The 24,554-nt window shown below is 52.5% G+C and overlaps 2 protein-coding genes across 26 annotated transcripts in view; both read left to right on the top strand.

Moving 5' to 3' along the window:
- Positions 1-7,229, top strand: part of PARVB (parvin beta) — a 136,211-nt gene extending 128,982 nt beyond the window's left edge. For all 3 annotated transcript variants that reach the window (XM_028827619.2, XM_028827618.2, XM_077949370.1), the window contains 2 exons: positions 1,887-1,959; positions 6,612-7,229. In XM_028827619.2, coding sequence (XP_028683452.1) covers positions 1,887-1,959; positions 6,612-6,688 — 150 coding nt within the window. In that variant the 3' untranslated portion in view covers positions 6,689-7,229. The remainder of the gene's footprint in view (positions 1-1,886; positions 1,960-6,611) is intronic.
- A 3,814-nt stretch (positions 7,230-11,043) lies between these two features.
- Positions 11,044-24,554, top strand: part of PARVG (parvin gamma) — a 52,723-nt gene continuing 39,212 nt past the window's right edge. For 8 of the 23 annotated variants that reach the window (XM_077949376.1, XM_077949374.1, XM_077949378.1 and 5 more), the window contains exons 1-2: positions 21,341-21,739; positions 22,210-22,300. In XM_077949376.1, the coding sequence (XP_077805502.1) occupies positions 21,656-21,739; positions 22,210-22,300 (175 nt within the window). In that variant the 5' untranslated portion in view covers positions 21,341-21,655. Of the gene's footprint in view, positions 11,187-19,799; positions 20,009-20,142; positions 20,262-20,631; positions 20,811-21,340; positions 21,740-22,209; positions 22,301-24,554 lie in introns of those variants that run through there. The other 15 variants (XM_028827617.2, XM_028827616.2, XM_015150537.3 and 12 more) reach the window with 3 other exon arrangements.

Below are 24,554 nucleotides of genomic sequence, written 5' to 3'. Positions count from 1 at the left end.
ATGTTGCCCGGTGTTCCCATTGGCAGCATCTGAGTTGGCCTCTGGAGCAGGGTCTCGGTCTGCTGTGCTCCCGCCCATGGGTGGACATGACCTGCCCTCCTGCCAGGCTGTGCCTTCCCCACTGACCCCGTGACTAGCCAGACCGTCTCGTGGTTGGCGCTGGCACATCATTCGCCCCTCTGCTTCTCCGAGCACAGGCTGTGTGTGCTGTGGAAGCTTTTCCAAAGCTGTTTTCCAGTGCTGTGCATTTGATTAACCTAGGGAAGCCTCTTTTTCCAGGTTAATTATTAAATTACATTGCAAGTAAAATTGTTCATGTTTCTGATTCATTGACCTCAAAATCATGAAAATATGATTGTTGAAGGAATTTTTTGTCTGTTTTTGAGACAGAGTCTTGCTCTGTCACCCAGGCTGGAATGCAGTGGCGCGATCTCAGCTCACTGCAACCTCCGCCTCCCGGGTTCAAGCGATTCTCGTGCCTCAGCCACCCAAATAGCTGGGATTACAGGTGCGCACCACCAAGCCTGGCTAATTTTTGTATTTTTAGTAGAGACGGGGTTTCACCACATTGATCAGGCTGGTCTCAAATGCCTGACCTCAATTGATCCACCTGCCTTGGCCTCCCAAAGTGCTGGGACTACAGGTGTGAGCCACCGCGCCCAGCCAGGATATTTGATTACTAAGAGCCCTGAAGTCCCTTGCACTATAACATCTGTGTTTGTTTGCTGTTTGATGGTTTGATGTCCCCTCCTCCCATCAGCCTTGTCTTGCAGCAGGTGGGTGGCTGGATGTAACCTAGTTCATCACCTGCATCCCTCTGAGTGGTCTTTAAACACAGCCCAGAAGGCTCTTATTTTAAACCTATTCAGCCATCATTAGGAGAATAAAAGTTTCAAGTACACTTGGGGGCTGAGGAGTAATAGACCCTTTAATTTCAGGGGAAGTCATGGTCGGGGGGAGGTGGCCGCCTTTCTGCAGCTCTAACAGGACCAAGGTCCTGCAGGCTGACCCTTGTAGCCACCGTCGGTCTGACTTCCCTTCTGACCGGCCCACTGTCCCTACTCAGTGCTGGGGCCCTCCCTCCCCTGAAGTCACCTCATCCGGCAGAGAGACACAGCCTCACGTGCAGATCTTTACAGCCCTTCCTGAGGCAGTGCCCAGGCCTGCGTGCCTCTGCACCGGACTCATCCTCTCTGGGCCTCGGTTTCCCTGTCTGTAAAATGGGGTCACTGTGGGCCAGGCGCGGTGGCTCACGCCTGTAATCCCAGCACTTTGGGAGGCTGAGGCGGGTGGATCACTTGAGTCCAAGAGTTAGAGACTAGCCTGGCCAACATGGCAAAACCTGTCTCTAAAAAAAATAAAAATAATGCAAACATTAGCCGGGCACAGTGATGCGTGCTTATAGTCCCAACTACTGGGGAAGCTGAGGCGGGAAGATGGCTTGAGCCTGGGAGGTAGAGATTGCAGTGAGCCGAGATCTCACCACTGCACTAGCCTGTGCTCTAGACCCTGTCTCAAAAAAAGTAAGTAAATAAATAGATAAAATGGGGTCACTGTGACTTCTCATCATGTGGCTGGCATCTGGGGCAGAGCAGGCTCTTGGTGGCCGTGAGCCCTCGAGAGCAGGCCGGGTACCTCATCCTTCCATCTCTCAGCCCAGATCACCAGTGTGAGGGGTGAGAACCACCTAGTGAGTGCATGTGGCCCTCTGCAGACTTGCTCACCCGTCTCTGCCCACCCTGCGGTCTGCCCCAGGTTCACTGGGTCCTTGTGGACGTCAGCATTGCAAAGGCTTGGTCCTGTCCATGCTGGCTGTCCTCCAGCAGTGGGCAGTGGGTGGGAACGACTGTTGGACCCCAACGCTGACCCACCTGCTTCCTTGGCAGGTCCATAATGTGTCCTTTGCCTTTGAGCTGATGCTGGACGGAGGCCTCAAGAAACCCAAGGCTCGTCCTGAAGGTAATGCCCCTGGCTCAGGTTCCCCTGGGAGGGCTGCACATGGAGGGGAAGAAGAGTGGGTCCTAGAAGTGGCTGGAAGGCTGGCATGTTGTTCCTCAGATGGGCCCCACGTCTCTGGCTCTGGGGCAACAGTCTACCAACCTCAACTCCTCAATCTCCTCATTTTGGGAACCAGGAGGGCTTCGCTGGTAGAGCTGGCAGTGCCAGTTCTTTAATAACCACTTGACTTTGAAGGACGTGGCCTCTGCCCACGGACCTCAGGATTAAGTGTGTCTCTGGCTGGCCACTCAGGCTGGAAATGCAGCTTTGAGCCCTGAGAAGATATTAAAGGCTTACTCAAATTTAATGACTGTTGGGGTGGAGGTCCCCTGATGCTCAGCCGAAGGCAGTGCCTGGGAGCAGGGACTTGGCACGCTCCTGCTCTGCGTGGGTTGGAGCTGGAGGCAGAAGGCTAGCAGAGCTGTAGGGGGGTGGCGGTCACTTCCCTGTCCCCACCTGGCTCCTGTGCCAAGTTACCTATAGGAGGACCCTCTCACCTGAGTGAGCATCAGAATTGCTGGGAAGGCTTCTTCATAGGTGCTTGGGGACAGCCAGGCTCCGCAGGACGTGGGTGGCACTCCCTGTGAACCCTGCTGGAAAGTTACAGGGCAGAGTTGAATATTAAAGGCTTTGACAAGTCCTGTATGAAGACATCTCTTTGCCTCCATCAAAACCTTTGCCATGCAGGAGAAGCCCACAGAACTCAGACACTGGGGGTTAGTGCCCGTGGGCCCCCCTTTGACCGTGGCCCCCTACCTAGCCCTGCTCCCTCTCCTGAGTCCCCCATGGCGGTGTATGAGTTGGGGGTCTGTGATGCTTCCTGCATCTGTTGCCAGCATCTGCTCAATGGCGGGCTTTGTAGAGTTTCCAGAATAGCTAGAAAATGGATCCTGTCCCTTCCATCCACCCACCGCAGCCTCTGCCTCCTGCCAGTCCACGCAGAAGGCTCCTGGCCAGTCCCTTCCTGCCTGTTCATCCTCCTCTCAGGGTTTCACAGGACAGTTTCACACCCTCCTGTCTCATTGTGTGTGTGGCTGTTTATTCTTTTTTGTTTTGAGACGGGGTCTCACTCTGTCACCCAGGCTGGAGTGCAGTGGTGTGATCACAGCTCACTGCAACCTCTGCCTCTTGGGTTCATACCATCCTCCCACCTCAGCCTCTCGAGTAGCTGGGACTAAGGTGCGTACCACCATGCCCGGCTAATTTTTTAACTTTTCTTTTTTGTAAAGACAAGGTCTCACTATGTTGCCCAGACTGGTCTCGAACTTCTGGGCTCAAGCGATTCACCTGCCTCCCATCACAGGCGCAAGCCCCCGTGCCTGGCCTTGTTTGTTCTTTATTGTCCCTCCCTCCCCACTAGAATGGAAGCCTCAAGGGGGCAGGGATTTGTCCGCTGCATGCCGGTGCTGAGAACCGTGCCTGGCCTGGAAACTGCTCGACAGCACTGGATCCAAGCACGCGTCCAGCAGGGAGTGTGGCAAGCTGCTGCCTGTAGAGGCCGGCCCGGCCTGGGTCTCTGGGACTCCTTGTTGCTGCTGCCCCTCAGCCCTTTTGTTGCTGCGAGGCAGGGGCATGAGGGAGTGGCTAGGGGCCCGAGGGATGCTGCTTTGCCTCTCCCCAGCTGTGCGTCTTCGGACAGGTTACTTTGCCTTTCTGTGCCAGGGCCTCCTCCTCATCTGTGCAGGGGAGTGACGACGGCACCTGCCTCCATGCGTCTCATGAGGTTGCTGGGGGCGTGCATCACGCAGGACTTGTCAGAGCCTTCAGTGTTCAACTCTGCTCTGTACCTTTCCAGCAGGGCTCCCGGGCAGTGCCACCCGCGTGCTGCTGAGCCTGACTGCCCCTGAGCACCTATTCGGCTCAAGTGAGCTGCTCCTCTGAGCAGTGGAAGAGGTCCTGCCCACAAAACACGCCAGGTCCCTGCTGATGGTGGCTGCTAGCTCAGCGTTCGTGTCTGGTGGGTTGCACACTGTCAGGGAGGAGAAATCCTTGCTCATGTCCGCTGTGGGCTTGGCTGGGGCTTCCTTTGGTTTCTGTAGCCTAAAGCCTGGGCCCTATCTGCAGCATGGGCTGCTCCCCCGTACCCTCAGAAGAACCCCTGGTGGCCCTTGGCCTCTGAGCTGCTGAGGAAGCCCTGGTTCTTTGTCCTCCCCAAACCCCCGACTTTTTTTTTTTTTTCTGGGACAGTTTTGCTTTGTCACCCAGGCTGGAGTGCAAATGGCACGATCCCAGCTCACTGCAATCTCCTCCTCCTGGGTTCAAGCAATTCTCTTGCCTCAGTTTCCCGAGTAGCTGGGATTACAGGCACCCACCACCATGCCTGGCTAATTTTTCTATTTTTAGTAGAGATGGTGTTTCACCATGTTGGCCAGGCTGGTCTTGAACTCCTGACCTCAGGTGATCCACCTGCCTCGGCCTCGCAAAGTGCTGGGATTACAGGTGTGAGCCATCGCGCCCAGCCCTTTGTCCCCTTTTTGAGGAGTGAGGCAGGAGCCCGTCCAGAGGCCGGGATATCCTCTGACAGGCCGGTTTCCGAGCAGGGGGTTTGCCCCGAGCCTGGATGTGTTTCCTACTCATCTGCCGCTGGACAGCACGTCAGGGAACCCACCACGGACACATGGAAACCAGGCCAGAGGCAGAGGCGCCACCGGCCCGGGGCAAATAGCAGGTTCTGCAGCCTCTTAGGCAGGGTCCCTCAGGTGTCCCAGGGCCTCTGTCCAGCCCAGGCAGGGGACAGAGCTGGTCTGCAGTGCTCATTAGCACTGTCGCTGGGCCAGCACTGGGCAGGGGCCAAGCCGCAGAGATTTATGAGACGGGGTCCCTGCTGAGCCTCTTGATTTTGTGGCTGATGCAATGAATGAGAGATTTTTCCTTCTTCATTCAAAACCATCTGGGGAGCAAGAATCAGGAGGTAACAAAGATGAGAATGACATGGAGACTGCAGCACAGTGGCTGTGGTCTCCCTGATGCCCTCCTCCAAGCTAGGCAGACTTACCTGGGTACCCAGGGCTGGTGGGGAGGGAGGCAGTGGCTGTGACCTCCTCCCCTGCGGGCCTGAAACTGCCCTGTTGGTCCCCACTGGGAGGAAGCAGAGCAGTCTCATGCCCCCTGCACGTGGGTGGGTCTGAAAAGCCAGGCCCATACCTGGTTCCCCAGGCCCCCAGCTCCGATGGGCATCCTGGCCCCCTACCCCCTTGCAGAGACCTGGCGGAGACTCCAGTGGGGTCCCCGACCCTGCCCTTAAGGAGGCCCCTTGCCTGGGAGAAAGGCTTGTGGCTCGCTCGAAATTCACAGAGCCGAGTGCCGGAGCTGGGTGGTGGGGTGGGTGTTTGGGGAGCACAGAGGGACTGAGGTTCACGGGTCACAGAAGGGGATGCCTGTCCCTGGGCACAGGTGCTAAGGGATGGCCGTGGTTAGCAGGGTCTGGCAGGGGTGTGAGGGTTGAGTTCTGTTTGTCCAGCAAGGCTGTCTCAAAGTTCTCAGAGCTCAGACCTGGGGGCTGTTGAGTGGGGGCATCGGTGCCAGGCTGCTGCTCTGGTCTCCCTGTGAGTCCACCATGGGAGTGGACTCAGAGGGGGCCAGGGAGTGACGGCCCCCGCCCCTGGGAGCTGCTCTGTCCCTGCTGCCCCCCTCGCCTTGGCCACCTCCAACTCCGTGGCTGCCATCCTCCCTCCGCTGCCTCCACTGGGCTGTTGGGAGCTGGGGTGGACCCTTCAGGCCAGGGGGAGACCCTGGGATCCCCGACAGAGCCCTGGGTGTGTTCCCAAGCCCACCGAGCCGAGTTCAGCCCTGCTTTTGCTCTGACAGCACACTTGTGGGCAGCTCATTTCTCCACAGTGAGTCTTGGTCCTCTTTGTAAAACAAGAGGGAAGGAAAGGAGGCTGTGCAGGCTCTGATGAGGGTGTGCAAGTTGAGAAACTCCACGCCTGGTGACAAGGACAGTTGCTGATTCTTAGCATCCACCCCACCTGCTCTCTCAGTAACATGCTGTTTCTTGCTCTTGTGATCAGGGCTAAAGCACAAGGTCATCCTGTGGCTGCTTTTGGATCACAGGGAGTCAGGACTCAAAGGGCCTCGAGCATTATCTGGTCCAGGCCCATTTTACAGATGGAGAGTCTGAGCCCCAAATCACGGAAGTCACTTAGAGGTCACAGAGCAAGTGAAATGAACAAGGTGTCTGATTCCCAGGAAGGTTCTTGTCCACCCAAAGAAAGTGGCCCAAGACTTCCAGGGCCCCAGAGGGAGCCGTCAGGTCCATTAAGTGTTACTAGGGTTTTTGGTCCCAGTAAGTGTCATTAGCCATGTCCCCCAACCGGTCCTTAGACACGTCCTGGTGCCGATCCAGGACGGGCTGTGGAAGTGTCTCTGTTCTTGTCACCCCAGGTGCCTGTCCCGCAGGGTGTCAGCCCGCACCGGGAGCTCTCACACAACCGGTGTGTCTGGGGAGGCGCCGCTCAGAGCGTCCTGGATGTGGTGGTGGCAGGTCTTTAAGGGGAAGCGCTCTGTGTGGACGCGGCAGCTGGTGTCATGCTGGAGACATGGCTTCTGAGAGTACCTACTGCAATGACAGGAGGATGGCAGGGCCTCTGAGGTTTCTCTGTTTCCTTCTGCAGACGTGGTGAACTTGGACCTCAAATCCACCCTGAGGGTTCTTTACAACCTGTTCACCAAGTACAAGAACGTGGAGTGATGGAGGACCTGTGGACGGTGGCAGGAGTATCCCAGCAAGAAAGGCGACATCTGTCTGTGCCCTGTGCCTTTGCAGGGAGCCGGGTGCCATGGGCTTCTGGTCCAAACTGTGTTGACTGTCATCCCCACCCCACCCCTACCTCACGCCCGCACCACCCCCTGCCTCTTTTGGTGGTGGTTCTTAATCTTCTTTCCATGTAATTCCCAGTGGGCAAGAGCCTTTGAAAATGCAGGATTCTAAACACCCGTGCTTGCGTTTGAGGCCTCGCATCACTCAGTTGCGTGGGATGGAGTCCGTTATTGTCTGCCTTGGCTGAAAGATGGAAAAAAGCCTGAAGCCCAACCCACAGCTAGTTGAGAGCACCCTGCATTCCACCTGATGGTGCAATTAGCGGTCACAGGCCTTCAGAAGTACAACATCAGCTCAGCAGGAATGCCAGCTCCCCGAGGACCCGGGCTTGATGATTCACCAGGGATCACCTGGGCTGGGCTCGCCTTCGAAGTGATGCCTATTTAATAAAAGGATTTTGCAGTTTGAAAAACTTTAAAGTCCCAGAAGCTTAGATGTGACACGAGTGTCCTCCACCCACATTCCTATGGCTTCTTGGCCACTCGTTGTTGTTTTAATGTAGCTTTCGCATGAACATCTAAGACTTAGGATGGCCCAGCTCCCACAGGCATTGAAAGGAGCTGTTTGCTGGGGATGTTTCTTCATTTCTTGCTGTGGTTGAGGGGCTGGGTCTGGAGATGGCTCTAATTGTGCTGCTTGAGACAGCTTGCACCCCAGCTTTCCCCTTCAGAGGCCCTTTTTGGGAACGAATGTGTCTTCAGAAACTTTAAAATGAGGGGGCGCGTCGGTTCACTGGCTTTGTGTAGTAAAGTGCCGCAGGTGAGTGGCTGAGACATCAGAGAGTTACATCCTGGGGCCTTTCACCTTGGCTTGTCGATGCCGGCTTCCCCCAGTATCTTCACAGGGTCTCCCCTCTGTGTGTCTGTGTCCTCACTGCCTCTTTTATTTTATTTATTTATTTAGTTTTGAGACGGAGTCTTGCTCTGTCACCAGGCTGGAGTGCAGTGGCGTGATCTTGGCTCACTGCAACCTCTGCCTCCCAGATTCGAGCCATTCTCCTGCCTCCGCCTCCCAAGTAGCTGGAACCACAAGTGCATACCACTAGGCCCATCTAATTTTTGTATTTTTAGTAGAGATGGGGTTTCACCATGTTGGCCAGGCTGGTCTCAATCTCCTGACCTTGTGATTCGCCCACTTCAGCCTCCCAAAGTGCTGGGATTACAGGTGTGAGCCACCATGCCCATGCCCAGCGTTTAATTTTAATTTTTATTTTTTTTGGAGATAAGGTCTCACTCTGTCACCCAGGAGTAAAGTGGTGCCACCTCAGCTCACTGCAGCAGCCTTGATCTCCGAGGCTTAATTGATCCTCCCACCTCAGCCTCCCAAGTAGCTGGGACTACAAGTGCATACCACTAGGTCCATCTAATTTTTGTATTTTTTGTAGAGACAGGATTTCACCATGTTGCCCAGGCTGGTCTCAAACTCCTGGGTTTGAGCGACCCACCCACCTCAGCCTCCCAAAGTGCTGAGATTATAGGCACTAGTGGCCATGCCCAGCCCGACCCCCTCTTCTTAGAAGGGCTGTGGTCCTATTGGATTAGGGCGCACTTATATGACCTCATTTATCTTGATTACCTCCATAAAGACCCTATCTCCAAATACCATCACATCAGAGGGGCTGGGGTTAGGACTTCAGCATGTGGATTTGGAGGCGGGGGACATAATTCCCCTTGTAACGGGAGGATATGAAGTGTTCATCTCACTCTCCCTGTAGCCCTGAGAGCATCTCCCTTTAGAGTATCCTGTAAAAGGAGTCGCTGCTCACTCAGTTATGAGCTGTTCACCCCTTCGCTCACCCCAGCTCTGCAGAGAATTGGGGATCCCATCCGCCATGCTTTCTGGGCTGGCCTCTGGTCACAGTGGCTCCCTCGCTGTGGCGCCCCCCTCCCCAGCTCCTTCCCAGGGTTATGACCCGCCGACCCCCTGGATTGCACCTGCAGCAAAGCGGCCGCCTTCCTTGGCATCTCTCAGCATTCTCTGTAGTGAGCCTGGCCTTTCTGATCCTGTTAGCTTTTTGTCTTCCTGCCGCAGATCAGAGCTGTGGAGTAAGTTTTAATACGAAATCGAATGCCAACACCGAAGTTTTAGAAAACAGTTTAATATTCCCCCTCAGTTCCGGCTGTTGCTAGGCTGGGGATGATTTCAGAATAGCCATTTTGATGGAGGTGATTTCCCAGCGGGGGAAAGAAATAATTAAAACAGCATTACGGTGTCTCCTGCGGGATGCAGTGACATTAAAGAGCCACACTGACAAAAAACCTGGGACTGGAACGTTCCGTGCTGCCTGCGTGGCACGGACAGGATCACGGCCCCCTGGAGCTGGTGGAGCGGCCCGGCCTTGCTCTGCTCCCACGTGGGCCTGGAGAGGGCGCTGTGCCTTCCTGGGGTTGGGGATTTGAAAAGAACAGAGCTTGGGCAGGCGCAGTGGCTCGTGCCTGTAATCCTAGCACTTTGGGAGTCTGAGGCAGGTGGATCACTCGGGGTCAGAAGTTCAAGACCAGCCTGGCCAACATGGTGAAATCCCGTGTCTATTAAAAAACAAAAATTAGCCAGGCGTGGTGGTGCATGCCTGTAGTCCCAGCTACTCAGGAGGCTGAGGCAGGAGAATGGAATGAACCCGGGAGGCAGAGGTTGCAGTGAGCTGAGATCATGCCACTGCACTCCAGCCTGGGTGACAGAGTGAGACTCCACGTCTCAAAAAAAAAAAAAAAAAAAAAAAACACAAAAAATCAGAGCTGCAACTTTCAGCCAAAATGAGCAATCCCAGCCCATTCTGTGTCATCAGAGGGGAGAGGCCAGTTACTCTGGGAGGGGGCTTCACCTTCCCAGGGAGGTCCTGGCAGCCCCCATCTGGTAAACACATGCCCATCCTCGTGTCCATGTCACACTCTTCTGGGTTTCAAGTTGAACAGTAAAAGGAATCATAAGATCTGTAGGGAAGCTACACAGGCCTCGTGTTTCACAACAGGGACCCTTAAAGGCCGTGGTTCCAGCAAAGGATGGGATTGTTTTTAAATTTTGAGATAAGATCTTGCTGCGTTGCCCAGGCTGGAGTGCAGTGGTCATTCACAGACACACCTGTAGCAGACTACAGCCTTGAACTCCTGGGCTCAGGTGATCCACCCGCTTCTGCATCCCGAGTCCCTGGAACCACAGGTGCATGCCACTACACCCGGCTTGGATGTGATCTTTTGTCCACAATCTTTTCCAATTGGTTCAAAGGTGTAGGTGTGCCTTTTGCATACCTGGGGAGGGTCCCATTAGGCTTGACTCCTCTCATTTTTCTCCATTCACCATCAGTTTGAGTCCGAAATCATAGCATGGCCTGGACAGATGCGTCAAGGGGCCGGTTCCAAGGCAGAATTTAGGGTGAACTCGATTCCTCTAGGCTCGGGATGAATGGCTGCTGGGACATGAGGCTTGGGTGTGAGATGCCCTGTCTGCTGCTGCTCTTGGTTCTTAGTTCAGAGAAGTTCTGGGACCCTTTCTCCTCCCAGCACCACCTTTTCAGTGAATGGTTCTTTGAAGAGGAACCCTGGTCCATAGGAACTAAGTGAAAGCAAGGCCGTGTGTGTCCACCCATGGGGACAAACATCCCAGTACAAGGGGGTCTCAGGTCTGCAAGGCCCGAGTGGACGCTCGGACAAGGGCAGGAAGGTATTTGCTGATTCTCCTTCTCCGCGTGACGTGTCTCTCAACCCACACCAGCTAGGGGAGCCTCCCGCAGCTTCAGTTCCCCTTTGACACCCACACAGTGTTATGCAAGCACTGAGCCCAGAGCCCCGCTGGGCCGTGGTGTCCTAATTGGAGGTGACAAAGAGCAGTTTTATTTTAAAGCGACTGAATCCTTTCCCCCTGTTTTGTGTGCCAGTATTTTACTGTCTTCATAACTGTTTTAAGCAATGTTTACTTTAGATTCCTGGACGTTAAATAAAACCCACGAAAACCCTGGCCATGCTGTTGGGCAGGCCCACCTGGCTGACCGCAGGAAGCAAGCGCTTTTTGGGAGCTCGCTGCAACACCAGGCAAACACTTCTTAAGCCAGAGATGCGGTTAGGACAATGCCACGTGGCGTCACAGTATGCTATTATTTATTCCAATAAAGAACTCGTGAGCATGGGCCTGTCCACCGTCTTTGTTTGGCTGCTGTTTTTATCTTTCATGCATTTAGCATTCATGGGTGGTGCCAGCCAAGTAACAGGTGCCAGGGCCTTGTGACTCCACCCAGCCCTGCTTCCCGGGGCCTTCCAGTTGGACAGGAGCTGGGGGAAGAGCCGGTTCACAGCCCTTTGTGGGGGATGGGGCTTTGGGAACCCCAAGCTTCCGCTGGCACCACAAGGAGAAAAGGGCAGCAGAGTCACAGCTGCAGGTGAGTGACAAAGGCTCATCTGCCCCTCTGCCTGGGTCCAGACCGTACACGCACAAAGCTAGCGGCCAGGGGCACAGGCTGCATGAACACGTGGAGGTGGTCTCCTTACTCTTCATGCTGTGACGTCACAGGGCCTTGCATGCTGACCAGTAATTGACCGCTCTTGACTCTGCAAGGCAAAGGACCCCTGTGTGACAGAGATGGTGGCCTGCCCTCCGTGCTGGCCCTGCCGGAAACCCTCCTCGGCACAGGTCATAGCAGGCTTCAGGCGCATCAAACTTTATGAAATGATGATAAAGTTGTGACTATTCCAGGATGGGTAGCCTGGAGAGAAAGGCAGCCATACTATTTTTTTAAAAAAAGAAAAAACTAACAATTATAAACCGTAGATGGAAGGAATCTGGGCTTTGGAGAAGTGCCTGGGTTTGTGTCCACCTTTGTCCCTGTGTGACCGTCACTGCAGGGAGCAAAGTAGCCCACACCTTCCAGCTGAGGGTTCTGAAGGACAAAGTCAACCTCCTTCCTTCAAAGTCAGCCATCCTCAGCGGAGAGGGAGGTTCTGCCACTTGGGGGATCTTTGGCAACGTCTGGAGACAGTTTGGGTTGTCACAGCTCGGGAGGAGGCGTTCTGGGCAGGTAGCTGGTGGGGCCTGGGTTACTGCTTAACGTCCCGCAGTGCACGGGACAGGCTCCCCTCCCCCCAGCGAAGAATCACCCGGCCCCCGTGTGCACTGCGCTGAGGTTGGGAAGCCCTGCAGCAGAGTGCCTGGTCCTTGAGCCGGCCTGTCTTCGCCTGTGCTTTTATTGGGTAGGACCCAACTGTTACTATTGATGGGGATAAAATATTGTCCACTGAGATGCCGAGTCTTTGAGGCCAGCAATGGTGCAGAACCTTTTGGAGATCTTCCAATTGGTTCTGTTCAGCCGTCATTTACTAAGGGTCTGGTTTGTCCAAAGCTGGGGCAAGTGGCCAGTGAGAAGAGTGTCCCCTGTCCTTGAGCCGGTGGAGTGAGAGGCAACGCCCAGAAAGGAGGGGTGCGGGTGGGGCAGGGGAGTGGTTACCTGCCTGGAGAGGGACAGCCGAAGCCTGGAGACGGTGCGGTAGAAGCCAGTCTTTGAGAAGGAACAGGACCTGGGTGCTTCAGGTGGGCTGGAGTAGGGACTAATCCAGGTGGCTTTAATTCTTTGTCTATTACAAAAATTGGTTTTGGGCTGAGCGTGGTGGGCTCTGACTCATGCCTGTACTCCCAGCACTTTGGGGTGGATCACTTGAGGCTAGGAGTTCAAGACCAGCCTGGCCAACATGACAAAACCCTGTCTCCACTAAAAACAAACAAACAAAAAAACCCACAAAAAAATAAAAATTAGCTGGGCATGGTGGCACACACCTGTAATCCCAGCTACTCGGGAGTCTAAGGCATGAGAATCGCTTGAACCCGGGAGGCGGAGGTTGCAGTGAGCCGAGGTCACCCCACTGCACTCCAGCCTGGGTAACAGAGTGAGACTCTGCCTCAAAAACAAAAAAGAAAAGTGTAGGTGACATAGGACGATTCTGAAGATGCTCTTAGACTGACCTGATTCTCCCACCTTTCTCACTTGTTGTTCTCAAATATAACTGCAGTCTGGGCACAGTGGCTCATGCCTGAAACCCCAGCACTTTGGGAGACTGAGGCAGGCGAATCGCCTGAGGTCCGAAGTTCAAGACCAGCATGGCTAACATGGTGAAACCCCATCTCTACTAAAAATTAAAAAATTAGCCAGGCGTGGTGGCAGGTGCCTGTAATCCCAGCTACTAGGGAGGCTGAGGCAAGAGAATCGCTTGAACCCAGGAGGCGGAGGTTGCAGTGAGCTGAGATTGTGCCATTGCACTCCAGCCTAGGCAACAAGAGGGAAACTCAGTCTCAAAAACAAAACAAAACAAAACAAAAATTGCTTCTGTCCCATTCTGTCAGGCTGATGCACTGGCATGAGCTGCATGCCCCCAGAAAGGTCCCCCAATTCAGTCGTCACCTCCCCAGGGGGCTGTGGTGGGGAAGGGGCTCTCTGCTTAGGTTAGGGCCCCTCCTTTCCTGGTGGCCAGTCTCTGGGGAACTGACATTCCACTGCCACTTGCCCTCAGATGTGGCAGAACTGGCAGAATCTGAGAATCTCGAGAAGGAAGGGACCTTCGGAGGTCACCTCCGTTCATCCTTACCCAGGCAGGAAGTCCCGGCCACTGCAGGCATGGGAATCTCTGTTCCTTCTGCAAGGACAGTGCCCTCGGGTTGGGCAGCTCGGAATTAGTGAGGTTTTCGGTGGAAACCTGCTCTTTGGGGTTTAAATTTGATTTAATACATCATCATTATCTTCACCAGGGTGAGGCTTTGCCCTGGGGCAGGGGGCAGGGGGCAGGGGGCAGGGAATCCCTGTGTCCAACACAGTAGGACCCTGGAACGTTCATTTGGTCAGTGCGTTTTGGGAGCCTGCTGTGTGCCGCTGAGGTGTTGGGCGTGGGGCGGTGGGGGTGTGCTAGGGCACAAGGACCGGGAGAGAGTGGAGCGGCAGGGGGACAGCACATCGAGGCCGATGAGGAAATGCAGCTGGGGGCAGGTCTGGGATGAAGATGCAGCAGAGGACTGCATGTATGCATAGAGGCGGGTAGGGAGGTCTCTGACACCAGGGAATTGGGGCAAAGGCCCCACATTCTTCCAGTCCCCAGCCCCTCAGATTTAGGTGGTTATGTGGCTGGTCCCAACAGCTGGGACGTGGTCACGCCGGACAGCTTTTGTCACTTCTTAAGGCAGACCGTCACCTTAAAGCATCCAACACCTTTGTGGATGTTTGGTGTGTTTTCAAAACATCCACACAGGGTTCTGATGTTCTAGGTGGCTTTGGAATGTTGTGCTAGATTTCCTTCCACAATCCCATTCTTAAAAAAAGTATTGCCAAGGTGAGCCTGAAACACTGTTTCAGAAAGCAGGGAAGCACAGTTATCCCTGGTGTCCTCTGTGGAGTGAATCCAGGACCCTGGAGGATACCAAAATCTGAAGATACTCAATTCCCTGATATCAAACAGCACAGTATTTGCATATAACCTATGCACATCCTCCTGCATACTTTAAACCAGCTCTAAATTACTTTTGATACCTAATACAATGTAAATGCTATGTAAATAGTTGTTACACTGTATCACTTAGGGAATAATGACAAGGAGAAAAAATCTGCATGTGTCTGGTACAGATGCCATTGTTTCTTGATATTTTTAATTCATGGTTTGTTAAATCCATGAATGTGCAGCCAAGGACATGGAAGGGCCAACTGTACTCAAGGAATGATGGGGACATGTCAAAAGGACAGAGGCACAAACAGCATCCACATTTTGGATACTTCAAGCATCTGAAGGAGCAATGTGGAGTATAACACATTGGACTGTTTTTTAATTCATGCACTTAGAGTGATATTAAACTAGGATGAGAGCAAAGGCTTTTTTTTCTTTTAACATTTTACTTTTAGATAGTTTCAAACTTGCAGAAAAGTTGCAGGAATACTACAAAGACTTCCTATGTGTATTAATCCATTCTCATGCTGCTAAAAGAGACATACCCAAGACTGGGTAGTTTTAAAGGAAAAAGGTTCAATGGACTCACCGTTCCACATGGCTGGAGAGGCCTCACAATGATGGCGGAAGGCGAAGGAGGAGCAAAGGCATGTCTTACATGGCGGCAGGCAAGAAAGTGTGTTTAGCGGAGCTGTCCTTTATAAAACCATCAGATCTCATGAGACTTATTCATCATCATGAGAACAGCACGGAAAACCCCGCCCCTATGAGTCAATTATCTCCCACCAGGTCCCTCCCATGACATGTGGGGATTATAGGAGCTGCAATTCAAGATGAGATTTGGGTGGGGACACAGCCAAACCATATCACTATGTTTACCTGGAGACTCATGAATGTTAACATTTTTACTTTATCCTCTTTACTCTCTGTCTATCCCCGCCTGTCTGTCTGCCTCTCTCTTGATATAATAATAACGATATATATATATTTCTTTAGACACACACATTTACCTGGTGATAGATACATTTTCTGAATCTTTGAGGGTAAGTTGTAGGCACTATATCCTCTTCACCTCTAAATACATCAGTGTATGCTTCCTAAAAGTAAAGACATTCTCTTCCATAATCTCAGTATGTGTCATAATCAGGAAATAACATTGATACAATGGCATTGTCTAATCTACAAGCCTTAATTATGTTTTTTTCCAATTGTCTCAATGATGTCCTTTATACCAAAATAAGAGGCAGAACATGGCATTGAGTGAGTTGTCCTATCTCTCCAGCGTCCTGTATTCTGGAGTGGCCCTTCGGTCTTTCCTTATGTTTCATAACCTTGACTCTTTGGAGAATGCAAGCCAGTTATGTTCCAGAATGTGTTGCAGCTTGGGTTGGTCTCGTATTTTCCTTGTGATTAAATCCAGGTTATGCATTTTTGGTAGAAGTGATGTGTTCTTCTCAGTGCATCGTTACCAGGAGACATGTCATGTTGATTGGTCTAATTTCTTTTTTTTTTTTTAAGTTCTAGGGTACATGTGTACAATATGCAGGTTTGTTACATATGTATACATGTGCCATGTTGGTGTGCTGCACCCATTAACTCGTCATTTACATTAGGTATATCTCCTAATGCTATCCCTCCCCGCTCCACCCACCCCACGACAGGCCCTGGTGTGTGATGTTCCCCTTCCTGTGTCTATGTGTTCTCATTGTTCAATTCCCACCTATGAGTGAGAACATGCGGTGTTTGGTTTTCTGTCCTTGCGATAGTTTGCTCAGAATGATGGTTTCCAGCTTCATCCACGTCCCTACAAAGGACATGAACTCATCCTTTTTTATGGCTGCATAGTATTCCATTGGTCTAATTTCTTATGCTGTTAATTTTGATTACTTAGCATGTGAGCACACGTCTGTGGTCCCAGCTACCCGGGAGGCTGAGTGGGGAGGATCACTTAAACCCAGGAGTTCAAAGCTGCAGTGAGTCTTGATCACACCACTGTACTCCAGTCTGGGTGACAGAGTGAAACACTGTTTCTATTTTTAAAAAGTATATATTTGTTAATATAGTGTTTATCAAGTTTGTACACTAAAAAATGTAATTCTTCTTTGTAATCAATCAATATTTATGAGGAAATAATTTTCACTTTTGGAGTTACCTTTCCGTCAGGAATAACTAGAAACCTCCACAAAACATAGGAAACAGTTACTTCAGACATTGGACATGCCTTTGCTCCCCCTTCAGCTTCCACCATGATTGTGAGGCCTCCCCAGCCATGGTGGGACTGTGAGTCCATTAAACTACCTTTCTTTATAAATTACCCAGTCTTGGGTATGTCTGTTTTAGCAGCATGAAAACAGACTAATAGACATAGGAACTCTTTGTACTTTCCTGAAGCTTTTCTGTGAGTTTGAAACTATATAAAAGTAAAATGTTAAGAGGCAAGTCAGATCTGTGATCCCCAAGAAAAGGGTGGCGAGTGAGGTGAGCCCTACCCTGGCCTTGGTTTTCTGCTTGGACATAATTCCTGGACTGTGCTGTAGTCAGGGGGACCCAGTAAGTGTCCGGTCTCACTGATTCGAGGAGACAAAGATCAGAGCTTGAGGAGATGATGCTTATTAAAAAACAGACATCGAAAGAATATTTCTGCCAGAAAAATTCCAACACTTCTTAAAGAAATACAACAAAATTCAGCACCCAACAACATAAACATTTAATGTCTAGCATTCAATAAAACATTCTTATACATCTAAAGAAGCAGGAGAACGTGACCCACAATTGGGAGGAAAATCAGTCCACAGAAGCAGACCAGCAAATGACAGAGGTGGGAGATTCTACGGGACAACTGACCTGATGTTTAAAAAATGTTAGTGTCATGGAAGATTGTTCTAGATTGAAGGGCTCTAAAGAGACATGAAAACCAAATGCAATCACATGTGATATGTGATCCCTGAATGGATCTTGGAGTAAAAAAAAAAAAAAAAAAAATACGGCTGTAATAGACATTTTTTGAAGCCTTGGTGAAATTTGAATGTGGATGAAATATTAGAAAACCTTCTATCAATGCTAATTTTCTTAGGCGTCATAATGGTATTGTGTTATGCAGGTGAATGTATTTGTTTTTGGAGAAACCTTCTGAAGTATTTCGAGGTATCATCCCTAAAGTGATATGATCCCTGCAATTTATTTATTTTTATTTTATTATTATTTTTAAAAGTTTTAGTTGTGGTTAAAAATACATGTAACATAAAATTTACTGTCTTAACTATTTTTAAGTATACAGTTCAGTAGTGTTAGGTATATTCGCACAGGTATATTTCATACTGTGTCTCTGAAATAAAAAAGACTGGAATAATTCCCTTCTATCCATGCCTTTCTCTTAATTGGGGCTTGGGGGTGCTTAGACTTATCTCCATGTTACTCTTCCAATTCTTAGAGTCCCTCTCTTCCCCTAAACAATGCTGTACACACAGGAGGCTCGGTGACTTGTGGATTTAGTATGTTGTAACTCTACACCATACAGGATTAGATTCCGCATCGATTTTTACATCAGCCCTGCAGCCCCAAGAGATAAGAGATGCTTTGAGGGCTATCAGAGAACTCCCTATATTCTGAACATACCTTGAGCTGAGAATGTAAAGCCCTGGGACTGTCCTTTTCCTGCTTTAAACTCTTTGGTGTGATGATAACAAGCTCAACCCACAGTCCTTAGATAACCTGTGCTTGTATTGCGTATGGAAGCCACAACTCTGCCAAAGCCGCAATTTAATAGGTACTTAGTTCTGAGTGATGACAGGTAATTATTTTGCCATCACAGGCTACGATCTATTAGAACTCCATTCTCTAACAGTTACTAGGTCCTCACTGCCTTTAAATCAGCCAGAACAAGTAACCAATCCCAGTTCCCATCCTGGAGGTCGTATTGCCTGCAGTTGTTTCTGGTAACAAATCTGAGGTTAATTGGGATTCAGTTGCCGATGATTAGGGCCTCTTCAGTTGTTTGGAGGAGAAAGGAATCTAATACAGGAAACTGTGATTCTCAAGCCACTGGAAGGCTGGAGGCAGCGCCTCCAGCAAGGACTCGTAGAAGAATACTGCAGAGCTGGCTCCTGAAGGAAGCTGCCGAGTGAGGCTGGCCCTAGAAGCATGCTTTCTGGGTTAAATGCTTTAGGTTCACCTCTGCAGATCCACTCCCCACCATTTTCTCTCCTGACATCTGTGGACCACAGCAGGGGACTTCTTTTCTCTGGCTTCTGGCTGGATGTAGCCAGGGGAGGCCCTGGCAGGAGGGAGGAGAGTGAGGCCTGGTCATTGATTTGCCCAGCTGTGCCCTTCTGCTGGGTCACCATGAGCTGGCTACCAAAGGCCACAGCTCCTATCCCGAGGCCCCTCTTAGAGCTTTAGTGATTGTGTTCCTGGGCTCTGCCACCCACTCCCTCCTTTGCCGTCTAGGTTTTAAAGAAGTAACAGCTCCCCCATATTGCTAGCCTGGGTTGCAGCACCGTTTCTTCTGCGTTCCTTTAACCCTGCCCCAGCTGTCCCTTTATTAAACAGTCTTCAGTTAGCACATGCGAAAGCGCCGTCTCTTGGCTGCTGGGACTGGGGCTGCGACACCTACATGGCTGTGATCCAGAGTCAGAAGCCACCACCAGAACCACTGAGTCCAGAGCTGGGCTGAGCCTGCTACACACACCCTAGCAAAATAGGTCCTGCATGGTGGCTCCTCTCCCCACCTGTCACAAGCCCCAGTCCAGCACGGGCACATCAGAATGGCAGGGACTGATTCATGCACCTCAGTTTCTTCCTCTGTAATATGGGGGTGATGATTGTACCTACCTCACAAGAAAGTTTCCAGTAAAATGAAAGCCCTTAAAATTATGTTTGTTTCATCACCAATGACTCCATAAATATTAGCAACAATACCAGTACTAAGTTTTGTCATTTTTATATTAACTTCTCGTAAACAACCCTACTTTCCTGCTCTCACACACTCCTTACACCTGCAGCCCACCTCATTTAGCCACTTTCTACCTAACCTGTCAGAAAGGGTGGATAGCTTCCCAGTCACCTGTTGCTAGGGAAACACCATTTCAGCCCGGATGGTGAAGATTCCAGCTTGAGAGACCAGCTCGGGTCTGAAGTGTTTCTCTGACTATCTGCTGTGCTGAGACCTCTCCTTCTCGAACCCTTCTACGCCTTTGCATACGCTGTTTTCTCCACCTGCCACGTTCTCACCCCTTCTTTTGCTGCAAACTCCTATGCAACCGTCAAGGCCCCATTCTCCTCTGGAAAGCCTTCCGGATCCCCTTGGCAACAACAACCATCAATATTTACTCGCTGAGCCCGCTTTGTGCCAAGCATTGTTCTAGACACGGGTATGTAACCGTGATTGAGAGAGACCATAGCAGCCCTCTCATTGTTCTAGACACATGTAACCGTGATTGAGAGAGACCATAGCAGCTCTCTCATTGTTCTAGACACGGGTATGTAACCATGGTTGAGAGAGACCATAGCAGTTCCTGAGGAGCAGAAGTCTGGTGGGGAGGCGGGCGTCACACACCAGCTGACCGACCAGCTGAGCCAATAATGCCCTGGGTTTAAGTGCTGTGAAGGAAACCTCCAGGGGCCATGGTAAAGAATTATAGGGAGGACCTACTTCAGGGAGGGCAGTCAGGGAAGGCTTCCCAGAGGAGGAGGCATTTAAGCAGGTGTGAAGGATAGAGACTCAGCCACGTGAAAACTGGGGCAGGGGCTTCTAGGTGGAGGGAACAGGACATGTGAAGACACCAAGGCAGGGAGGCAGGTGGTCGCCGTGGCCGGGAGAGAGGTTGGGGGATGAGGACGCAGGTGTGGCTGGCAGCTTACTTATGCTGGGGCTCATGGGCTGGGCTGCACAGCCTGGATTTTATTTTAAGAGCTATTGGGCGCCGTTGGTGGGTTTGAGTGAGTGGGGACAGGAAGTGACTCACTCCTCCGAGGGCTTGTGGGAGACTCAGCTCAGGGGCAGGCAGGGGGCGTGGGGAAGGCTGCAGCTCAGAGTCCAGGTAGGAGGCTCCTGCGTGGTCCCCGGAGAGGAACGGGCCTGGCCCAGGGCGGGGTGTGGAGGTGGCAGGACGGCGGTGCGGGATGGAGTGTGGCGGCCAGGCCGACAGGGTGCTGGTGGTGGGTTGTGGCGGTCGACCCCAGGCTCTGGCCTAAGTAGCTGCCATTTTGGAGGTGAACAGCCTGCGGGGAAACCGGCGTGATTTGGGGAAGGCGTGAAGAGGGAAAGAAATAGAAGCATTGAGTTTAAGTGGCCTGCAGAACCGCTGGGGCCCAGGTGGCACGGCGGGCGCTGGGGCCCCGGGCAGAGCTTTCTGTAGGTTTGTGGCAGCTTCACTTTCACGGCATCCGCCCCCTTGGGCCCTGCTGCAGAGAGGAGGAAGCTCCTGCCGGCTGAGCGGGCCCTGGAGGAAGTGAACGGCGGGGCTCCTGCCTCCTGGCCTGGTCCCCAAAGCCCCCAGAAGAACCCGGAAGCTGCTTTCATTCGGAACCCAGGGACCACACTTTGCACCCAGTAGGCCGTCGTTTTCCTGCGTGGAGAAAGCGGCTGGGTGAGTTCTGGCATCGGGGCCACCACACTTGGGTGCTGGGGGTCACGGAGGGAGGGGCCCAGACACCACCTGGGAAGGATCCCAGAGTGCAGTCCCAGCCGAGGCCACCTGGGGAAGGGAGTCGGTAAACTGGGACTTTGAGTCCCCATGGCCCCTCCCGCTGCCCCTGCTCGGAGGCTGCTCGGAGTCCTCCCGCCCTGTTCTACGGCGTTTTCTGTCCCTGAACTTCAGCCAACCCCTCCATCTCCAGGTGAAGAAACTGAGGCCCTGGGGCCAGGAAGGGGCTTGCCCAGGCTGCTGATCCCTTTGGGCAGCATTGAGTCCAGGCCCTCCTTGTAAGCTTGCATCCAGGACCAGAGAGGGCAGGAGGTTTGCCCAACGTCACACAGCCCGAGTGAGGAGGAGCTGGCCTGGGACGCAGGCTTCCTGATGCCCAGGCCGGGTGCTTTCGTCTTCTCTGACCATGGCCCTCAGCTTGGGGATTAAGGGGCTGGGAGTTAGTTGGGCTCCCCACCACCTCCACACTACAGGGCAGGATGGAGTCTGGCATCCCCCACCCCGGGCTGGCTGCTGGTCTGACACGAGTGGCTCCGGTCGAGTGAATGCCTCCGTCTCCCACAGCTCTGGGGGCTCCCTGCTCTGGCCACCAACTTCTGCTGTGTGATCCCCCACCCCAATGTCTGATTGAGTTTGAAAACACTGAGAAGACCCAGGGACTGAAGAGGGAGGAAGAGGGAGGCCAAAAGGCGCCAGCCGAGCCGGCGAAGCCTTTGCGGGAGAGGAAGTGAGCCAGGGGAACCGGAAGGAGGGCTGGGCTGGCCTCTGGGTCTGCCCCTGTCCTGGGCATGTGGCGAGCCCAGCCTTCTGCCCATAATGAGGACGAGGAAGATGAACAGTGCCTCTGTCAACCTTGGCCCTTCCGGTTTATGGTATGGGAGATGTCACCATTCCACGCATCCCCCTCAGCCAGCCCCACACAGGCCGACCGGGGAGGTTTCCCTTGAGCTCAACCTGACAAGCTCTGAGGAGTGAGCTGTACCTGCTTTATCCTGACTGTCTGGGGTGGGGTGGGAGTCCCTGGGTAGAGGGCTGGGGGCTGCAAGAGCGTGGTGGGCAGCCGCTCTGCACCTGCCTGAGGAAGGACCACTTCCCCTCCAAGTCTGCTTGGCTGTGTCCGCCCTCAGCTTCTGTGCCTTTTTCTACCCCATCACCCCGTAAGGGTTGGTTCAAGGGCTCTTTCTCACAGGGCCCGTACCCCCCGCCTAGGCTGGCATGATGACGTGCCCCTGGAGCCCAGCTTCTACCCTCCTTCTCTGCCTGCAGGTCTAGAGGAAATGAGGGGCTCAGTGAGTTTGGGGTTTCTCAGACCTTGACGTCCTCTCCCGTCTCCTCTGTACAGGATTGGGAGGTGATGGAGCTGGAGTCCTTGTATGACCTGCTGCAGCTCCCCAAGGGGGTGGAGCCCCCAGCGGAGGAGATGCTCTCACAAGGTGTGTGCCCACACGGGTCTGAGGGCGGAGGGTGAGGGTCTGCATGGCAAGAACGAGCCTGGCCATGCCTGGGACATGCAGTGCCTTCCCAGCTGTCAGCTGAGTGCCCAATTCTGCTCACCCCTGCCTCCGCCTTCTGCTTTATGCTTGACCCAACTCCTCCTCCTGGAACCTTCTGCAGAGCTAGAACCTCTTCTCTCCAGGTGAGAGACGATATGGATTACGATGGTGAATACCAATTGCTCTCGTCCTGGGAGCCTTCTGTGTGCCTCTGCTAGACCAGCACCTCTTACCTATAGCAACTCGTTTATTCCCAAGGGTGGGCGTCATTGCCTACTTTATACAGATGAGGAAACTGAGGCACAAGGGATAACGTGCCACAGCAACAGGAAACTCTTAGCAAGTGGTGGAGCTGGGTTCTGAGCCCAAGGAGGGTGGTCCCAGAACTGGGGTTCCACAGGCACCACACAGCGATGCCCACCACACAGCGATGCCCACCCCACAGTGATGCCCACCAGGCAGCGATGCTTTGCAGAGTATGGGGCTCCTGATGTGCTCCCCTCACACGTGTGGGTCTCTTTCAAAAGTGGAGTGAGCATAGGATGGAGCAATTCAACAAGTGTGGGTCACCCTTTCAGCAAAGCTCTGTGTCATGAGCTCTTTGGGGGGTTGGCGGCCACAGTCCCTGAAACCTCCTTTCTAGGCGGTGGCTCAAAAGAAGGACAGGTGCAGGTGCCCAGAGCTGTCACCCTCCCTGTGTTCTCTGAAAGAAACAAACGAACAACAGCGCAGCAGGAAGCAACCAGACGGCCTGGGGGAAGGGCTTTAGGTGAACTCATTGGAATTCCTGTAACCACAAAAACATAGATGTGCTGACAAAGAAAACGTGTGAAATAATTTAAGGGAAGGGAACAGAATGCAGCTTTCTCCAGCTCCTGTGAATACCGCCTTTTAATTTTTATTTATTTATTTTTTTCTTGAGACAGAAATCTCGTTGTGTTGCCCAGGCTGGAGTGCAGTGCCACGATCTCGGCTCACTGCAGCCTCCACCTCCCAGGTTCAAGAGATTTTCCTGCCTCAGCCTCCCGAGTAGCTGGGATTATAGGCATCTGCCACCACACCTGGCTAATTTTTGTATTTTTAGTAGTGATGGGGTTTCTTTTTTTTGTTTTTTTGAGACGGAGTCTCGCTCTGCCGCCCAGGCTGGAGTGCAGTGGCCAGATCTCAGCTCACTGCAAGCTCCGCCTCCCGGGTTTATGCCATTCTCCTGTCTCAGCCTCCCAAGTAGCTGGGACTACAGGCGCCCACCACCTCGCCCGGCTAGTTTTTTTTTTTTTTTGTATTTTTTAGTAGAGACGGGGTTTCACCGTGTTAGCCAGGATGGTCGCGATCTCTTGACCTCGTGATCTGCCTGCCTCGGCCTCCCAAAGTGCTGGGATTACAGGCATGAGCCACCGCGCCCGGCCCTGAATGCCGCCTTTTAAGTAGGTGTTATGGAGCGGGAAGTCCAGTGCCAATAGGGTCCCTGGTGCGGCAGGTGAGACCCCAGAGGGGACAAGCTTGGTCCAGAGTCACCTGGCTGGCTTCTTCACCGTCTGGTATTCTGTGTTTAAACCATTGAAGATTAGAAAGTGTCCTGAGGAGGCCGGGCGCGGTGGCTCACACCTATAATCCCAGCACTTAGGGAGGCCGAGATGGGTGGATCACGAGGTCAGGAGATCGAGACCATCCTGGCTAACACGGTGAAACCCCGTCTCTACTAAAAATATAAAAAACTAGCCGGGCGAGGTGGCGGGTGCCTGTAGTCCCAGCTACTCGGGAGGGAGGCTGAGGCAGGAGAATGGCATAAACCTGGGAGGCGGAGCTTGCAGTGAGCTGAGATCCAGCCACTGCACTCCAGCCTGGGTGACAGAGCAAGACTCTGTCTCAAAAAAAAAAAAAAAAAAGAATTTTTTGTTTTACAATTGATTTAAGATACTTAAAGTTCTGGCAAGCAGAGCTGGGATATTGGATGATTCAAGTGGCAGGAAGTCTGCTCCAGGAAGGGACAGCACCATGTTCATTCATTCATTCGTTCATTCACTCACCTGCTCACTAGCCCAAGCATTTGCTGAGAGCCTGCCCTGTGCTGGGCACATCAACCCATGATGCTGTTGCCTTCCCATTCGTCAGAAGACACGGGGCTGGGTAGTACTTGAAGATTTTCCGAATGTCTAGGAAAAGCCTTTATTGGAGTCACATGAGAGACAATGCA

This window comes from Macaca mulatta, chromosome 10 (genome assembly GCF_049350105.2).
Source record: "Macaca mulatta isolate MMU2019108-1 chromosome 10, T2T-MMU8v2.0, whole genome shotgun sequence".
Classification (NCBI taxonomy): Eukaryota; Metazoa; Chordata; class Mammalia; order Primates; family Cercopithecidae; genus Macaca; species Macaca mulatta.
The sequence above is the reverse complement of the archived record's forward strand: the minus strand, read 5'-3'. Positions and strand labels throughout refer to the sequence as shown.